The following is an 18,010-nucleotide window of genomic DNA, read 5'->3' as shown; positions in this document are numbered from 1 at the left end:
GTGAATGGGTGAGCAGAGCAGCTGCCTTGCTGGCAAGGGGATCAAAGTGGCGACCTGGCTCCTCTTCTGCCTGGATGACCAGCCCAGGCCTGCTGGGGGTCCTCCCTCACTTTTGCAGAACTGGGGATGAAAAGCTCCATGCCCATCTCCTGACCATCACTCGTAAGGACAGGGAATTAGAACACGAGCTCCTCCACCGACTGGCTGTGGGACTTTAGGCAAGTCACTTAATCCAAGTTTCTTTCCTCCACTGGAAGGCAGGGAAACCGTCATCTATCTACCTCACCGTTTGTCCCTTAGGTTAAATGATGTGTAAGAAAGCATTTGGTAAACAGCACAACAATATGCAAACAACCGTGTTGCCAATGTCCTAACTATTCCTTTGCCTTCAGCCACAAGACAGAGCAAAAAGCTGAGGCTGCCAGAAGGAAAACAGCTGAGACTGCAGCAAGGGGAAGGCCAGTTAGGCTTCAAGGAGAACTTTCTGAAGGATAAGAGAGCCCAGGAAGAAGGTGGGATGGCCACTCCAGAGTAGCCATCTTACTGGCCTGGGGAGGTTCAGGGGGCCGAGGCTGCTCTCCCACCTCAGAAGCAGGCTCCGGGCATTGGTGTCGTCAGCATCTGTCTCTAGCCCTTCAAACTTGTTGGTCAGTGTCAGGGACACTTCTAGCTTGCTCAGATCCACGTTCCCATCCGCAGCTACGTTCTCCCCTGAGGCAGGTGAGGAAGGAGAGAGACTAGCACACTTACACACGCACAGATGGGGCCATGGTAAATAAATACACTGCTCCATGAGCCCCTCTTCCAGGAAGCTTTCCCACACTGCCCTGCGGCACCACCCTGTACCCTCAGCCCTGAGCACCAACGGAAGGGCTGTTACCCACAGAGCTCACCCTTGCATTACTGGGGCTGTGCCTCCCCAAGCCTGGAGCTCCCGGCTGTCTCCCATCTGTCACCACCTCCACCCTGCCCTTCCACCCCTGTAAGCCAGCTTCCTTCCATTCCACAGCTCCTGAAATCCCCCCTCATCAGAGACACATTTTAAGACCCAAGACAGGCCGTATCCCTCCAAGGCTCTCTCGCATGATTTAACTGGCCATTTACATGATGGTACGGGGTCCCCTACTGTCTGTCCACTTTCTCCCTATCAGTCTGTCCATCCCAGGACCAGAGGGAGAGCGGGAAAGTGTGTAACCAGCTTCCTGGCACACGTCCCCAACTGAACACAAACTTGAGGGGGCACGTTCCCATGCCCTTCTCACCTGACTGCCCGCCCCTGCCTGAAGGCCCCTGCCGCCCGCCCCAGCTGTCAAGGATGGCACGCACCGATGAGGTCAGGGACGGTGGGCAGCTCCCCAAGGTCCTCCAGGAGCTCGTGCAGGGGGTCGCAGTGATCAGGGGCGATCCAGTCCTGGTGTTCTAGCAACAGCTATAGGATGGAGGGAGAAAAAGAGATGCAGAGTTTGAACCAGGCCTTCCAGGACCAGCCCACCTACCCAGCGCCCCCAGGTTGCCGCCCCTCACCCTGTGCGTGTTGACCAGCTCCCCCACGGTGATGTACACCACAGGTTTGGCCACAGCCACCATGTCTGAGTACTCATCCATTGCAAAGCGCTCTTCTGGCTCTGGCACGTGGCAGGCTCGGCAGATGAACCTCCTACCTCCAGAGGAAGATCATGTGAGAGGGTGGGGCGGGCCGGCACCTGCCACATTTCTGTTCCCATCAGCCTTCCGCTGGCCCTCTCCAGTGACTGCTCAAGCCAACTCTGACTCTCCAGTCTCGGCTCCAGCCCTTCTGTGCTGCTCTACCTTCTCTCGCAGTGGTCCCCTCAAGCCAACTTCCTTCAATAGTCCTCTTTTCTCTCCACTGGGGAGTCCTTCCAACAATCTATCCTCCTCTAACCCACTAACCATACTCTTCACCTCTATGCCTCCCCTCCTCATGGAGTTGAGAGGGGAAGTGGTACGTGAAAGAAGATGGGAAAAGGAGGAGGGGACAGGGAGGAATAGGATGCCAGGACCCAAGACCTGAACTTGAGGTGTGTCTCCTCCAGATAGTCATTCAAGACCCGCAGGTGCTGGCTCTCCCTGGCGAAGGCCTTGCCAGCTGCAGCGTGCTGCAGGAGTTGAGCCACAGCCCCCAGGGCGTGGCGCTGGGGGGTGGCCAGGGCGCCGCCTGCTGCCATGGCCACAATGTCGAAGGCGTCGGGGGCCACTACAGCCGGGTTCAGGAAGCGGTAGTACAGGAGGTTCCCTACGACCTGAGGGCACAGGATCGTAGAAGCACCTGGGGTCCGCCTCCACAGCCCCAGCCCCACTCTCCCTGCTCACCTGGCTGGAAGGACCACCTGGGTCAACCCCGTTATTGTACAGAAGAGTAAACGGACCCAGAGCAGGCCGGGAACTTGCTCAAGGTCACGTAGCAAACTTGAGCAATAGCTGGGACTGGAACCCAGATCTGACAAGTCCAGGGTTGGCCAGTGTTAACTCATGTCCTGGGTGTCTTTCCATCTGCTACCTGAGCCCTGCTGGTGAGCCAGGCTCGATTGACAAGGTGAATATTTTCCTTCTTGGATTTTTACAGCATAGGGCTTTCTGTCCTTTTGTGTCAGTCTGGGGGTTCACAGGCACCATCGGGGCAAAGGAGAGCGCAAGAGGTGGGGGATGGGAGACAACACTTGCCTTATAGACCTCATTCTCTGTGGCGTCGGGGAACTTCTCTGCCAGAGTTGTCTTCAGGACCTTGGCCACATATCTCATCCCATACCTGGGGGCAAAGCAATAGGTGCGCTATGGCCCTGCCCACCCACCCCAGAGTGAGGGCCTGAGTGTCTGCCTCTCCTTCCCCGGGCTCAGCCACCCCAGAGCTGAGCTCAAGCACTGGCCCTCCCCTATCCACAGCCAGCTCCCTGCTGCCTTCCTCCAAACATCTCTGGGCCTTGTCCCTCCCTCCTGCCCTTATGTCAGCACCCAGGACCAGGGCCCGGTCAGCCACTAAGCTCTCACGCAGCCTCTAGCCTGGCCTGAGAGCCTCTTCTTTGGTCCCCTTTAGTCTCCCCTGGGAAACACCCCAGATCCCAATATTCATCCCGCATTCCCCACAGAGGCACCTTTAGCCTGTACCTTAGGTGTCTGACACCCACAGCCAGAATCCCAACCCAGGACAGCCTGGGAGGCTCTGAGGCTGTTATCACAGAGCATCTATGAAGGGCCTGGTCTGGGCTAGAGGCAGGGGCCGAGGGCACAATGAACTGGAGTAGAAGCGTCCAGTCCTGATTCCACCACTAACCAGAGATGTCAGCTTAGGCTGTTTTGCTCCCCTTATAAGTTTGTTCCCTCATCTGAAAAATGGGAATGTTCATTCTTGTCCTCTCTATCTCATAGGGTTTTTATGAGGATCAAGTGAAATTATGTCTGTGAAAGTAATGGTAGAGTGCTATTCAGACATGCTAGACTTAATTATTATTCCTATTATGGGTGTGCCACCTACAAATTTAATTAAATACCTTTAAAAGCTATTTCCACCTCCTAGGGTGTCAGGGACAGAAGTTTACAGCTCACTGTGTACTTTCCTTTATTAGTCCTAGGACAACCTTTTCTGAATCCTAATTTTAAATCCTTAATCCAGTCCTCCAGGTTTGGGGAGCAGGGCACTGAACTCTGTGGGCTCCCCTCTGCAGCATCCCCACCTTGCCCAGTGCACCACTGAGCCCCAGAAAGGCTGGCTGGCTGAGTGATGATCTAGATGAGTCCCACCTTCTCACCGTTTTCAATCATCTGTTTTTCAAAAAATAATTATTGACTAAATTTTAAGAAAGGAAAGGACTTTTATCAAGTGTTTACTGGTTTGAAGTTTTCTTACTTTTGACTTTGTGGACTGAAGAGTTTTATATTGTCCACCATTTACACTCAGACAATAATACGTCCCCATAATCACTTGAGGTTCCCCTCTCTGGCCCAGTGATGTTCTGACTGCCCACACAGACCCGCGTGCTGTATTCCAGCGCAAGTCTCTAGCCGGGGCTTTGGGCATCCTCCACCCATCTCCTGAAGCCCTTGAGCACCTCGAGACCAGTTTCCCTTCCTGCTTCCATCCTTCAGTATTGCTCTGCTCTCCCCATCGTGGCCTGGCCCTCTTGAGATCCTGTGCCTAGGCTGGTGTGCGGCTGGTGCACATACGGAATTTGGTCCACAGATGAGATGATGGCTGCAAGGAACTTATCGGTCATGGCAAGGAGGTTGCGGAGGGAGATGTCCAGTCGTCTCTGGACCTCGGGGTGGCTCAAGGCCTGCTCTGGGGTGATGTCATAGGGGAGGTGGCTATGGGCAGAGAGAGACAAGGTATCAGCCAGAAGCCCCTCCCATGGCCTCTCCTCCCTGAGGCTCTACCCCCTAAATTCATCTAACAACAAGATCTCATACATACACGCTGAGGGCAGCCCAGCATATGCTTAAGGGGATTAGGCCAGAATAAGAGAAAGGACTCGGAGAGGACTAGAGTGATGTGGGTGGAAGAAGAAAGAGGTGGAGCACCCAGGGGGAGGTGGAAGAGTGTAGGAGGAAATGGAGGACCTGGAGTCTGTGGAAAGATCCTAAGGGGAACCAGAGGAGACCAGGGCCACCCTGCATATCTTTGGTAGTTGTGGTGGTGGGGAAGGCTGGGCCAGGCCTTGCAGTACCCCCATCCTATATGCCTGCGTGCCACCCAGAGAAGCCACCAGCGCTGCCTGCTCTCCTCAGCGGCTCCATTTCCCTAGTACCTATGCACCTGAGTTAATGCCTCCAATCTATAAGGCCAACTTATTTCTCCCACTATCTCATTTGCCTATTCATCTATAAATCTGAATATTCAACTATACTCCTATCAATAAGGAGTCCATATCCCAACTCCCAGTAAACCTGACATATCATTTGCAAGCACTGACATGGCAATTAAACACATTTGCATATTCATCTGTGCTCATTCTATGTTAAGCGCACCAGGTCTGGTGTCATTTACAGCAGTTCCATGTTAATTACCAGAGGGGGTCTAAAGGCTACCATATTTCATCCTATAGGGCTGGTGTCATATTTGCATAAATCAGCCTGCTCATTTATATGCCACCTTCAAAGCACACTCAAGCTTCCCCAGTGAGGCCCCAGGCTGAGCTGATCAAAGAGAGCTCTCCCTCTGCCCGTCTGCTCACCTGCGCTGCCCTGTCTGGGCCTCGGTCTGGTTGATCCAGCTCTTGTAGAGGTGGACAGGGTCTGTGTGGATGCTGAGCATCTTGTCCTCCAGCACATCCCGGATCACCTTGCCCAGGATCTCCCGCAGGGCACTCTGCCCCCTCCCGTTACGATAGAATCTCACCACCAGCCTCACCACCGTTGGGTTGCCTGTCACCATGTCCTGGGGCTGCTCCACCTTCGACCTATGGGTCAAGAGGTAACTGAAGCTGGTCTCCTGCCTCTGTGTAAAATAGCTGCTTTTCCTTTTGAGATTTTTGGCTCTTTAAAGCCTGCTCTGGTATCCCTCCTGTTAAGGAATGTCTTGTTATCTCTGTCTCGGCCTTTGTGCTAACATGTCCGCGCATGTCCTCCCTGCATGCTGTCCCAGGAGATGTCTTGTCTCCGTGGGAGGCAGAGAAAAGAGGTCTTCTGATTCCATTTCTACCTTCAAACCTCAATAAATTGTCACCTTGTGAAGGAGCCAATAGTGGCATCTCTTCACCCATTCTCTTCCCATTCCTTTGCATCTGGAAAACCTACTTGATTTCCTCCTGGAGTGCTGTCTTGAACAACTGGAGCAGGAGATAGGCCTCTCGGCGGTTGGAGGCATAGTTGTATAGACTGAAAATCACTGATTCCATGAACTTGGTGGTTTTGTTCTGCGGCATCTGAAAGATCAGCTTGGCCAGGTAGATGGGTTGAGTCTGTACGCAGTGGGGGAGATAGGAATAGATGATAATGCACCTTGAGGACTAGTGATCAGATAAAGAAAGGCTTTGCTGATTGGAACTTGGAATAGAGAACACTGTCACACTTTCTGGGGGGTACTGGGAACATTCCAGACAAATGAACAGAGGTAGTCTCTTTCCCTGGGTACAAGGCATTAGGATTGTAGGAAAGAACACCTTACTTGCAGGTAAAGGCACAGACATGAAGGCCTCAAGGTCCCAGACCCTCAGGAGATAGTGGAGATATCTCCTTCCAAAGTCCTCTGCTCACCTGGAGCAGGTAGAAGAGGTGTTGGTAAGCTTCTAGTTTCTGCCGTTTCTCTTTGCTCAGCGACTTTAATCCCTTCTGCTTGTCCAGAACCATCATATCTGACAGCTGTTCCTTATTCTTCTTGGTCAGCTTCTTGCAGTGGGAGACCACTTCCTGCAGAGGCGGGGGAGCGTGTGATACAACCAACCCAGGCCAGCACAGAGCACAGAACATATGGTCTAGAATCAGTGCCTTGAAGAGCCAGGGCTTTCTGCTGTTCAAGGTATTCAAGGAATGAGCCAAGGGAGATAAATAGCTCTAGGGTGAGAAAGGGCCTCCCACTGCCCCGAGACTCCATCTGGCACCTCTGCTGTCACAGGGTGAGTCCCCAGAGAGAAGTGGGTTACCAGACTGAGGCACCATGTCTATTCGTTTCTGCTCTTATTTCTTATTAGACTGTTGTACAGATTTGAGGTGGAGATATCACTATATCACTTCCACCCCGTCACTGCACATTTGTATGGTAATTTACAGTTTAAGGAGTTTTCATATCTATTTTTACATTTGGCCTGGTGAGGTAGGCACTCTCATTATTCCCACATTACTAATGAGGAAACAGACCTAGAGGTTAAACAACCAGCCCGCAGTCCCATCACTAGGAATCAGCAGAGCCAGCCATTCCAATTTTATGTCCAGTGCTCTTTCTGCTATATCATGTGCCCCAACAAATTACTAGAAGGGCAGAGGACCACTGTACAAGGACCTGAGCCATGTGATAAAATCCAGACCTTTAAAAAATATTTGATTAGCAACCAGAGAATGGCCAGCATCACCTCTCCAGGGGCAGCTAGATTTGGGAGAAGGGTAGGCCAGTGGGCCCCTCACCTGCAGGGTGATCCGATTCTTCACCAGCAGGCCAATCTTGATGTCCATGAGATTGAGGTCCTGCTCCAGCTGCTGATTGGACCGGATCTTCCTGACCACCTCTTCCTGGAGCTTCAGCAGCTCTGCCTCAGCCAAGAAGTCCTGGTGGCTTTGATTCAAGAGGTGGGCAAATCTGCGTACCACGCTGAGAGGGGGATGGGGCGCGCGGACTGGCGGGAACGGAAGAGGCGCCGGGATTAGACATGCCTTCACTAGAGGCTTCCTCGCCAGCCCCCTTCCCCAGTAATCCCTCCCTCAGTGTCCATTCTGCTGGAGGCTAGCAGGTCCCCAAGCCCAGTCCTTTTCTAATTAGTTCTGCCTGCAGCTGGAGGGCAGTGGGCAGCCTCCCAGCCAGTCCTGTCCCTGAGCTCCTTATCTTATAACTAGGGATGACACAAGAGCTGTCCTTCCCCTGCCTGGATTCACCCCCAACCTGGGTCTATCTCGGTGACCTCCCACACCAAAGTCAGAGCCCTAGCATCCTCTGATGATCCGTTTAGGCCCCCCTATTCTGATTCACTCCCCACTCCTGCTGGGCCAACTTACTCATCCTTCATCCCAAGTTCACTTCCACCTATCAGCCTCCACTCAGCCCTGCCTGACCCTCACACAACCCTCCTCCATCAGGAGTGTCTGTGTCGGGGGAGCACAGATAGAAGGAATGTTCAATGGATTTTATAATATAGGGAGGTCAGAGTTAGAGGGATTCTCCTTGAATCTCTTTTGGAATGATATTTGAGCAAAGAGAAGCCTATGAGCTAAGCTGCCGGGAATAACAACAAAATATCAACTAAGACATATAATGTTCACTATGGAACAGAAACTGTTCTAAGTGCTTTAACATACTTAAAACAACCCTGTGAGGTCAGCACACTGTAACTTACTGAGGAAATCACTCCGGCACAGAAAGGGTAAGTATGTTGCCCTAGGTTACACAGCTAGTAAGAAATGAAGGAGTCAGATTTGGAGGATAAACAAAACTAGGCCTAGTCCTTAAAGGCAGTCCAGTAAGGGAAGCAGACAAATAAACCACAATTCACTACAGTGTGGTTAGTGCTCTGAGAGGGTCAAGCATGGGGACCTTTGGGAAAGTGAAAGCGGGCCACCAAAGGCCACCTGCGGAGTGAAGAAAGGCTTCCGGGAGGAGGTGAGACCCAACCTGATGTCTGTGAAAAGGAGGTGAGAGGGAGTGCACTTGGCTGTTTTAGGAAGTGCTAGAAGTCCATCACGTCTGTAACACAGTGTGGAGGGCGCAGGTGCTGAGGGACAGGGCTGGGGGTCAGTGAGGTCAGAGGTGCAGGGAGAGGTTGGATCAAAGAGTTTTGGAAGCTGTGCTTAGGAGACTGGACTTTATCCCCAGGGCAATGGGGTGTCGCTGACAGGTTTTAAGAAGGAGAGTGACAAGATCATGAGGTTTAATGGACTAATCTGGCTACTGTGTGGAAGACAGATCTTTGAGGAGTGGAGAATGGATGAACCAATGGAAGACAGTTGATGGCATCTTGGATTCACGAGATATAGCACCTTAACTCATTTAATCCTCACAACAACCATACCTGATCATTATCTCCATTTTATAAATGAGAAAATGGAGGCAATAAAGAAGTTTAGTAACTTGCCTAGGGCCACACGGCTAGTAAGTGGCAGTGCCCTGAGTGGAGCTGGGGCTAATGAAATTGGGAGACAGACCTGGTAAAAACAAGTTCTTCCAGAAAAACTATAAATTAAAGAGAAGAAAAAGAGATCAAGGTTGGTCAGGGCAGTGGTATTAATGCAACAGCAAGAGAAAAAACAGAAAGGGCCAGGCTGGGGAGAGGTAAGGAGGGAAAAGCAGCTAGCTGCCCGGAAGCAGATGGCTAGAGAGGGGCAGGTGGTACCCCTGCCGGCAGGACAGGGTGGGAAGATGGACTAAGGAGGTGAAGGAGATGATTCCTGAACAGTGTACTCAACCTTGAAGCCCACAGGTGTGGCCTCAGGCCCAGGAAGGAAAGGGGCCTACCTCTTCGGAAACCCACGGGCTGGAGGCAAACCTGGAGATAGACCACTAGTCCGCTTCACCAAAAGGAGGGGGACCTCCAAGGCTGGGTTTCTGGGCTTTAAGAACAGGAGCCAAGAGCAGCCTAGAAGGACCTCTTTAAGGCTTTAGATGTATGCCCAACTACTGGGAGCCATGGGGCAGGAAGATGGAGCTCCCTCAAGTGCTCCTCCTCAAGTTCCCTAGCACTGCAGAGAGGACCCCAGGTACCTCGCCTGGCTTCCTGTGTGTTGGGCCACAGAGGGCGGGAAGTGGAGGAATCATGGGTCAGGGAAGAGGGCAAAGTGGGGGAAGGCTGGAACTCTAGGGAGAGGAGAAAGAGCCTTTTCTTTCTTTCTTTCTTCTTCTTTTTTTTTTTTTTTTTTTTTGCTTGTGTGGTAGCAACAGGAAGATAATCTAAGACTGGTACAGAGGTACAGACAGAACCTTGTTAGAGGGGCTTTTCCTGTGATGAGGCTATCTCTTACTGGGGTGGGGCAGGGGGGCTTTTGTTACCACCTCTGTTCCACATTCCTGCACAGACAACTTGTACCTTCCCCTTACCCGCTGTGTGGCCCCAGGAGGGATATCTAGACCTCCCTTCCTATCCCTCCCATCAAACCGGGGTATCTGCAAAGGCAGGAGCACATCTCCTCATTCCTCCACCCACCCTGGGTCCTAAGACAAGCTCAAGGTTGGGGATATCAGCTGTTGGTGAGAGAAAAAGGCTTAAGAAGGCCAGACAACTTCTCTAAGGTCCCAGTTTGTGAGCTGTGGGGTCATGTGACTTTCTACCTTGCTAACTGTTGAAAGCCAGGAAACTCGCAAAGACAGACACGTGCACAGACAGAGGAGGGAAGCCAGGCAGTTTACCTAACATCCTGTAGTCATCCCGGGCTTTCCTGGCTCGGAAAAATGCCTGGATCTTCACGATGGAGTTAACCTGCCAGGAACACAGATGGGAAAAGGGTTGCTGGCTGCCTGTGCTCTGGTCTCATGGATAAAGGTTGGATACGGGGACAGGGAGAGTGGGATGACACTCACATTCTTCTGGAAGTAGCCCAGACGCCTCCGGTATCGCCTCCGAGCTGCCCACATCCGGGCCCAAGCCTGGATCTGGGGGCAGAGACACACTGCCTCAGAGCTCCAGGCTCAGGGCCCGCCCTCCAGGCCAATCCAGCCATCTCTAGAGGTCATAGGAGGTGAGGGGACTAAAAACTGTTCTCAGAGAGTCCTTCAAGAGAGACAGGAACCCACCCAAATCATGATAGCTACCTTGATTACAGCATTCGTGTTTGCTTTTAAATACTGCAACCGTTCCAGGTAAATCTTCCGCTGTCTGTAACCCCGCCAATGAGCCTGAGATCAGAAGGGAAAAAGCGGTAACCCCAGCTGGTCCCTGTTGGCCTGAGAAGCTTGTGGGAAAAGCCTCGTCCTGGGATCTCCAGGGAAGGGGCGGGGGGGTGTGGGGAGGCAGGAAAGTAGAGGGGGAAGGAAGGGGAAACTGGCCCTGTTCTCAAAGAACTTCCAACTTCATGGGGAAGACCAAACGTCTGCATGTAGCCAATCATAGCCTCTGTCACACTCCCTGGTCCCACACACACACACACACACACACACACACACACACACTCACGCGTGCACCATGCAATCAAACACACACACTCATGCTAAGCAACACCTCCTCATAGAAACAACTGTTAAGATAAAAGCGTAAAAGATATTAATAAAGCATACATCTACTCACCAGCCTCACCACAGCATGTACCATAACCCCCCCAACATACTAATCCACCCACATAAAGACTACCCACACTCTGTCACACGCTCCATGGTCTGGAGAGGCACATGGTGGCACGGGTGGAAAGTGTATGCAGGCACAGAGCTGTGTGCCCACCATCTCTGCCAATGGCCATCTGGGCAGCAGGTCATTCATGCTCTCATAACTCACCCTTCTCTTTACAACTCTACCATTCAGCTCTGAACCCCAGCTCTAAGCAAATCTTCCCTCCAAGGCCCCCAGTAATTCAGCTGTCAGGCTGATGCCCCTCCCCACTGCTAGTCTGCTGCAAAGGGTCTAAATGACCATCTCCTCCATAAGTCACATCCCCTTCGGTCCCTAGGACACAAATCTCATGGCTCCCTTCCGTTTTGGTCTCCTTCCTAGGGGCCTCTTCCCTTTCACCCCAAGCTTGTGTGAGATTAATTCTCCTAAAGTACCACTTAGACCATGTTTCTTCCAGCCCCAAAGTTTCCAGAAGTTCTCAACCATCTGACCCCACACTCCTATCTGTCTACTGATCCCTACTTCCTTAAGGATTTTAACCACCTCAGACATTTCACTTTCTTCTAAACATGCCTTATGATCTTCTGCCCCTGAACCTTTGTCTATGCCCACCCTCACCTCAGCCCTGTCTCTACCTACTGAAATCCTATCTTTTAGGGAACACATTAAACATCTCCTGAGAGCTCAGGCCCTGGAGAACACTCTGCCGCTGACATTGCCATGGCTTGGTGCGTTAAGAGCATCTCCTTTCAGACAACTGTCCCTCCCAGCCCCTTCTAAAGCCAGCTCTCTTGGCCAGGCTTTCCCCTAAGACTTACACTGTCCTTCTGTTGGGAAAGGATATAAAAGAGACAGCTTGGCCCCATGATACCAGCTGCCCATCTTGGAGCCTAGAGGCCAGGAAGCCCCAAGTCTGTGCCTTTCCTCAGCACTCCTTCCCCTCCTACTCCAGGTACTGCCTGACATATTGTCAGTTGCTGTGGGGAAAGGCAGAGGGGTCTCCTCTCTGCTCTTACCACCTACCCACCCCCATGTGGCTGCTCCTTAAAGAGAAGGCCTCCCAATCTGGATTGGTCAGAATTCAGGACCCTGACTGGGGTCCTGGCCAGGGTCAGACCTCTCAGGAGAGATTAAAGTCTCAACACACCCAAGCTGCTTCGTTTCTGAGTCTCACTCCCCCTAGCTGGAGAGCAGGTAGCCTGGGGCTCTGGGCCCCCTCTCCCTTTCTGTCTCCCTGGACCCAGGCCAGAGCCGGCACAGATCCAGGATCAGTAGCAAACTCGCCTTCCGACACTGTGCCCTCTCCCACTGCTGGTGTGGCTTTTCTGCTCCTTAGAGTTGGTGTGAAATTCCAGGCTGTGCTCAGGAGGGAGGAATCCCTATGATTTAGACCACTAAATGCTGATTATTAAGGTTCTGTTTTGAATTCTGGGACCAATGTCCCGAAATTTAATGTCTCATAATGGCTCCCACCAATAGAGTATGTACTGCACTAAATGCTACATGTAATTATCCTACTTTACCCTCACAATCAACATGAGGCGAGCACCACCATTATGAATGAGGAAACTGAGTGCTGGAGAGGCTTAAGTAAGGTGCCCAGAAGTAGTAGGACCAAGAGGCAAACTGCAGCCTCTGACTCCAAAGCCTGAGTTCTCAGTGACCACCACATGTCCCAGATCATAATCGAGGGCCATTGGCCAGTCTCAGTCTGTGCTTCTGTCTCCCTTGGGGTTCTCTGGTATTATCTCTGCGTCCCTACTATCACAATATCTCACATCCACTGTATTCCAGTTCCTGCGATGGGAGAGATGTGATCGCTCACCTGTGTCTCTCACACCCATCTCTCACCCTTGCCCAGTGCCAAGTGGCATCCTTCGCAGATACTGGGCATTTGGAGGTGTTCATTAAATAAAGTCTCTTTACACTGCCAACATTGCCACGAGGCCCTCCAGGTCACATCTGCCTGAGGAGCTCTGTTTGCTCAGCTCCCACTGTTCCTGGCTTGTAAAGTGCCTGGGCCCAAGGCCTCTCTTCCCAGTTGGCCTCGTGCCCCAGTTACTTGGGGGTTGGTCTCAGAGGCCACACTGGACCATCCACAGGTTGGGAGAATAAAAATGGAAAGGCTGGCTGGAGAGAAAAGGTAGAGTTCTTTCCCTAAGGGATTCCACCCCTTTTCTGTTTAACCACCACCACCTCTTCACTACTCCTTTTCTAGGCAGGAAGTCCTCCTGGGGTCTATACCCTGAGGTCTCACTAAATCTTTTACTCTCCCCCTGGAGAAGCTAAAAAGCAGCTCTCATACCCTCTGGATGGTGATGATGATGCCAGTAACCAGCATTTATACCATGCTCTTGCCTATCTGCCAGGTACTGTTTAGATGTACTTTAGATATTACCTCAGAACAACCCTATAAGGTGGGTGCTACAATTTCCAGATTCCTAGTTTTCAGATGAGGAAACTGGGAGAGAGTAAGTAACTTGTTGAGGTCATGCAGCTAACCTGGTGGAACGGGGATTCAAACCCAAGTAGTCTGGGCTCCAGAAACCATGCTCTTAACCACTACTGTTCAGAGGCCAAAAGATCATCCCAACTCCACTCAGCAAAAAGTAAGTGGGGAGGAAACCCTGAAGCTCAGATACGTCCAGGCCCTGAAGCCTCAGATGGCCAGAGCCTGCTACCTGGATTTTGATGATTGCTGGGAGCCAGGTCCTCAGAAAGTGGGAACGTTCAGCAAACTTCTGCCGAACCAGGAAGCCGCGGAGGCGGGCCTGGAGCCGGATAATGAAGCCCACATTGGCCTTCCAGAGCTGTTGGCGGTCGTGGGCAGCGGTGATCTTGGTGACGGCCAACTGCGGAAGTAGGAGAGAGAGCCTTTGGTGTCCTGGTGGGTGGGAGCCTCTCCCGCAGGAAACTTCCCATCCATGAGGCCCCTCCTTTGCAGGGGCCCACCAACCTGGATCTCCTCCCGAGTCAGGTGGGAGGTGTTGAGGCGGCAGCCGGGGGGTCGCTCCCAGGTCCCCTGGAAGGTCTGCAGATGGAAGTAGTAGGTGGTACCATCCTTCATGTCATGTTGAACCCAGAGCGCCGTATCCCCTAAGCAGAAACCAAGTAAGCAGAGAAGGCTCAGAGGAGGCTAGAGGTGGCTGAGACATGCACAGAAGGGAGGGGCATGGTAAGGCCACTACCTGGGCGCCACTTCTTTGCCATGGCATCTTCCAGGACTCGCTGGTACCCGTCAGCGCAGTCAGGAACCACCCATCGGAGGCCCACGGAGGGGTTCCTTAACACCCGTTCTGTCTGGGCTGCCTTGCCCTCCTTGATGGCCTGATTGATGGCGGCCACACCAAGAGCCACTAATAGGGGCATTGGGAGGAAGTGGTCAATCTTTCCCTGAGCCCCTCCCAGAGGCCCTGTCCTGTCTGTTGGGAAGGGATCCAGAGAAGAAGGACACAAAACCACTCTGCCTGATGGAAGGGACAAGGACATCCCAGGATGGACACAGATGAAAAGAAGCAGCATGCAGCTGTGCTTGGAGGAAAAGGTAGCAACCAAGGAAGGCTTCCTGGAGGAAGGCCGTGTAGGGCTGGGCTGGGGCTTGGTAAAAGGAAAGTCAGCTTGTACAGAAGCTCCAGGGCAGGATATGGTCAGAGAGCCTCAAGACAGTCTTTTAGGAGGAGAATAAAGTCCAAGAAGTGGGGGGAGTTGATGCAGTCCCTGCCTTCCAGTCACTCACAGACAGACAGATGGACAGATGGCCTCCAGACACTGGAAACTAACACCATCAGCACCCCACACCAGAAATAACACCAGTGTCTATTTGTACTGACCTTGCCTAGTTTTCCTCAAAGCCAACCCCTCTTCGCCAACTTCAAGACTAAACATTCTCTAACCAGAGCTGATTGTTGGAACCCAGACTCAAGCTACCACTAGAAAATGGGATGGGTTTTTGACCCCCACGTGGTTTCACATGCTCACATTGCAGGAGGAAAGTGTACACAGGAAGGCACAGAAGGAGGCAGTGGGTGGACTATGGGCTCTCGACTCCTGAGGATTTCCTGCCCGGCTGACTGCTAGGAAATCCATCCTACGGTCAAAGCAGCAGCCCTGTTCTCATTCTGGCCTGCCTCCCCAAAGAGGTTGAAATGGAGGAGGTGACTGGGGAGGCTCCCGCTGAGCCCACATCTCCTCGCCTCCCCCAACCCCTCTCCCCTCCACTCCTGCCCCCACCCCTGCCCATTTACTCCTCTGAGCTGTGTTTGTGTCCTGGTTGGCTCTAACCACTTCCTGGCGGATCTCTTCCAGCCATAGCACAGCTCCAGGATCCCCTGTCACCTGGTAAATTGAGAGAGATGGGACAAGATGAGAGCCCAGGCTGGTCTCCCCAAGCCCAGCTGCCCAGGGGAGCCAAACTGCAGGCCCACATTGGGAGCCACAGGGTAGCAGCCTCCACTCCCCTCTGCCTACCCTGCGTGGGCATGGCCTTGTGGCTCCCTTGGACAGCTGCCAGTTCACAAGGTTCTTTCCTACCCTGCTTTCAGGCCAAGCATCAACTCAGCTTGGCCACAACACCCCCAGAACCCTCTTAAACCCTCAGCAGCCACCACCCTCTCAACAGCTCACTTCCCTGCCCTTGTGCCTCAGTCATGTCCAGGGAGAGCCCACGCCGGAGGCCCCACTTACCTGCCCCTCCTCCCCATTCCCCTATGCCTCAACTTATGGCTTCTTGGGCCCATCTGACCCTGACCTCCACCCTCTCCTTCCCATTCCTCTCCACACTCCTCTGCCCCACAAGGCAGTGGGAAGATTGCATGTGACCACGGGTTAAGTGAGCCTGTGCCTGCCACGCTGTCAGGCTTGTTCCCTCCCTTGCTTTAGCCAATCCCAACCCCAGACTCTACTCCCTCCCAGCTCTCCTCATTAATAGAGTGAACGTTCTAAACTAACATTTTATTGAGCACTGTGTTCCAGGCAGTGTTCCAAAGCACTTTCTTATGAACTAAAACTTGCAAAGCACATAAGACAATGCTCGGGAACAGGGTTAGAACTCCATCAACCTTAGCTAGTACCCCTGTCATATTACCTCACTTAAACCCTATAACTCTGAGACAAGTTCACTATTATCACAAGCTTGTAGGTGAGGGAACTGAGGCCCAGAGAGGGTAAGTAACACGTGCAGGGTCAGGTGCCAGGATGCAACCTGGAGTTGGATGCAACCTGGACAAGGATGCAGGAGTCCTTGTCCTCAGCCACTCTCTACGCTGCTGCCTGCTCTGGATGTTACAGGTTTAAAACCCTGCCACATTCTTCAACTCACTTGGTTTTTAACCCTCATTCCAGTAGGTAGGTAGGACCAGGGCATGTAGTATTTTACAGATGTATAAGGAGAGCTCAGGGATGTTAGGGAATTGCTGTAAGTCACATGGTCACTGAGTGTCAGAGCAGGGAATCCAGTCTGGGTTTTCTGGCTCCCAGACCTGTGCTCTTCCCACGCACAAGGCCCCCACCATTCGCTCTGTGCTGGCAACCAGAACTCTGCCCTTCTTCCCCCAAGGCCAGATCAGAACCCCCACTGCCTCGCATCCCCAGAAGGGACGGTGCCCATCAGACTGGCTTTCCCAGGGTGCATACTGGGCACAGCTCTACCCATAGGGGATATTCTTCCTGCTCTGGTGACCAACCCAGCCAGCCCAAGCCTCACCTGGGCCTTCTGCTTTTTGGCCGCCACGAGGAGGAGATGGTACCGAGGGGCAACAGGAAGGCTGACATCGTCCAGGCCAGCCGCAGGAAGCAGAAGGGAGGAGAGGGTCTTTTCAGGGTTGTTCTGCTCCAGAGCCTCATTGATGAGGCTGACCGCAAGGACCTCTGGGAAAGAGAGATCTAGGTGGGCCGAGGGCCCAGACTTACGGCTAAGGGATGGGGCTGTCCGCATTGGGCCATCTTCCCCCAGTCCTGGACTCCACTCACGATTGGTCTCTTCCTGGATCCGGGCGTTGACCTGACTCACGGTGGCCTGAAGATCATTCCAGCTCAGGAAGGCCCCATCCATTCCATGCACCTGTTGCTGCTTCACCAGAGTATCAAAGTACCTGGCAGCAAGGTGAGCGAGAGTGAGGGGGGTAGTATGTGCATCATCAGCCAGAGGTCAGGGGAAACTTCTGGACTACTTTCCTCACTTGACCTCCAGGACGTCACATTCTCCTGGTTCTCGTCTCGCCTTACAGGTTGTCCTTTCTAAGTCTCCTCTGCTGGTTCCTCCTTCACCTCTAAATGTCGGAGCATCCCAAGACTCAGTCTTCAGGCCTCTTCTCTCTCCATGCTCACATCCTAAGTGATCTCACTTAATCTCATGGCTTGAAACACCACGTTCTAATGACTCCAAAAAGTACACCAATAGCCCATTCATAAATGCCAGCTGGCTGCTCAGCATCTCCACGTGAACGCCAAAAATCACCGCAAGCCCAGCAGCAAACATCTAAACTCCCGATCCCCCCTATTCAACCTGCGTTTCCCACAGTCTTTCCCATCTTGGTAAATGTTTACTCCAACTTCTCAGGCCAAAAATCTTGGGAGTCATACCCGTCTCCAGTCTCTCTCACACCCCATATCCACCACATAACCAAATCCTGTCAGTTCAGCTATCAGAATATATCCAAAATCTGGCTCCTTTTCACCACCTCCACTGCTACCGCCCTAGGCCAAGCCTCCATCAACTCTCGCCCAGGTTACTCCAATAGACATTTAACAGGTTTCCCTGCTTCTTCCCTTCTAACCCTGTAGTCGATTCTCGGCACAGCAGCCAGAGTGATCCTGTTAAAAGTAGGTCAGATCACCTCCCTCCTCGCTCAAATCCCCCCCCCCGTGGCTTCCTTCCTCACTCAGAGTAAAAGCCAGAGGCCTACATGATCCAGCCTCTGCAACTTCTTCTCCCATTATTCTCCCTCCCTCCCTCCACTCCGCCTCGTGGCTTCCTTGTGTTCTTTGAACACACCAAGGACACTTCTTTTTCAGGGTCTGTGCCCCAGATAGCTTACGCCCTTTAGGTCTCTCTCAAAATGACCCCCCTACCAAAGAAGGCTTCCATAACCATACTATGTAGC

At 52.5% G+C, this 18,010-nt stretch overlaps 1 protein-coding gene across 8 annotated transcripts in view; it reads right to left on the bottom strand.

Annotated features, from left to right (window-relative positions):
* IQGAP3 (IQ motif containing GTPase activating protein 3) overlaps positions 1–18,010 on the bottom strand; it is a 39,805-nt gene that overhangs the window by 4,992 nt on the left and 16,803 nt on the right. For 7 of the 8 annotated variants that reach the window (XM_082391812.1, XM_082391816.1, XM_082391814.1 and 4 more), the window contains 19 exons: positions 16,878–16,999; positions 16,612–16,775; positions 15,155–15,245; positions 14,099–14,266; positions 13,867–14,006; positions 13,592–13,762; positions 10,400–10,483; positions 10,169–10,240; positions 9,998–10,067; positions 7,072–7,280; positions 6,208–6,360; positions 5,749–5,912; positions 5,187–5,411; positions 4,180–4,320; positions 2,683–2,767; positions 2,029–2,261; positions 1,525–1,657; positions 1,327–1,429; positions 585–711 (listed from right to left, as the gene is read on the bottom strand). In XM_082391812.1, the coding sequence (XP_082247938.1) occupies positions 585–711; positions 1,327–1,429; positions 1,525–1,657; positions 2,029–2,261; positions 2,683–2,767; positions 4,180–4,320; positions 5,187–5,411; positions 5,749–5,912; positions 6,208–6,360; positions 7,072–7,280; positions 9,998–10,067; positions 10,169–10,240; positions 10,400–10,483; positions 13,592–13,762; positions 13,867–14,006; positions 14,099–14,266; positions 15,155–15,245; positions 16,612–16,775; positions 16,878–16,999 (2,655 nt within the window). The remainder of the gene's footprint in view (positions 1–584; positions 712–1,326; positions 1,430–1,524; positions 1,658–2,028; positions 2,262–2,682; positions 2,768–4,179; positions 4,321–5,186; positions 5,412–5,748; positions 5,913–6,207; positions 6,361–7,071; positions 7,281–9,997; positions 10,068–10,168; positions 10,241–10,399; positions 10,484–13,591; positions 13,763–13,866; positions 14,007–14,098; positions 14,267–15,154; positions 15,246–16,611; positions 16,776–16,877; positions 17,000–18,010) is intronic. The other variant, XM_082391819.1, reaches the window with a different exon arrangement.

Source organism: Balaenoptera borealis (assembly GCF_965194805.1).
Source record: "Balaenoptera borealis genome assembly, chromosome: 1".
Classification (NCBI taxonomy): Eukaryota; Metazoa; Chordata; class Mammalia; order Artiodactyla; family Balaenopteridae; genus Balaenoptera; species Balaenoptera borealis.
This window is presented reverse-complemented; position numbering and strand designations above follow the sequence as displayed.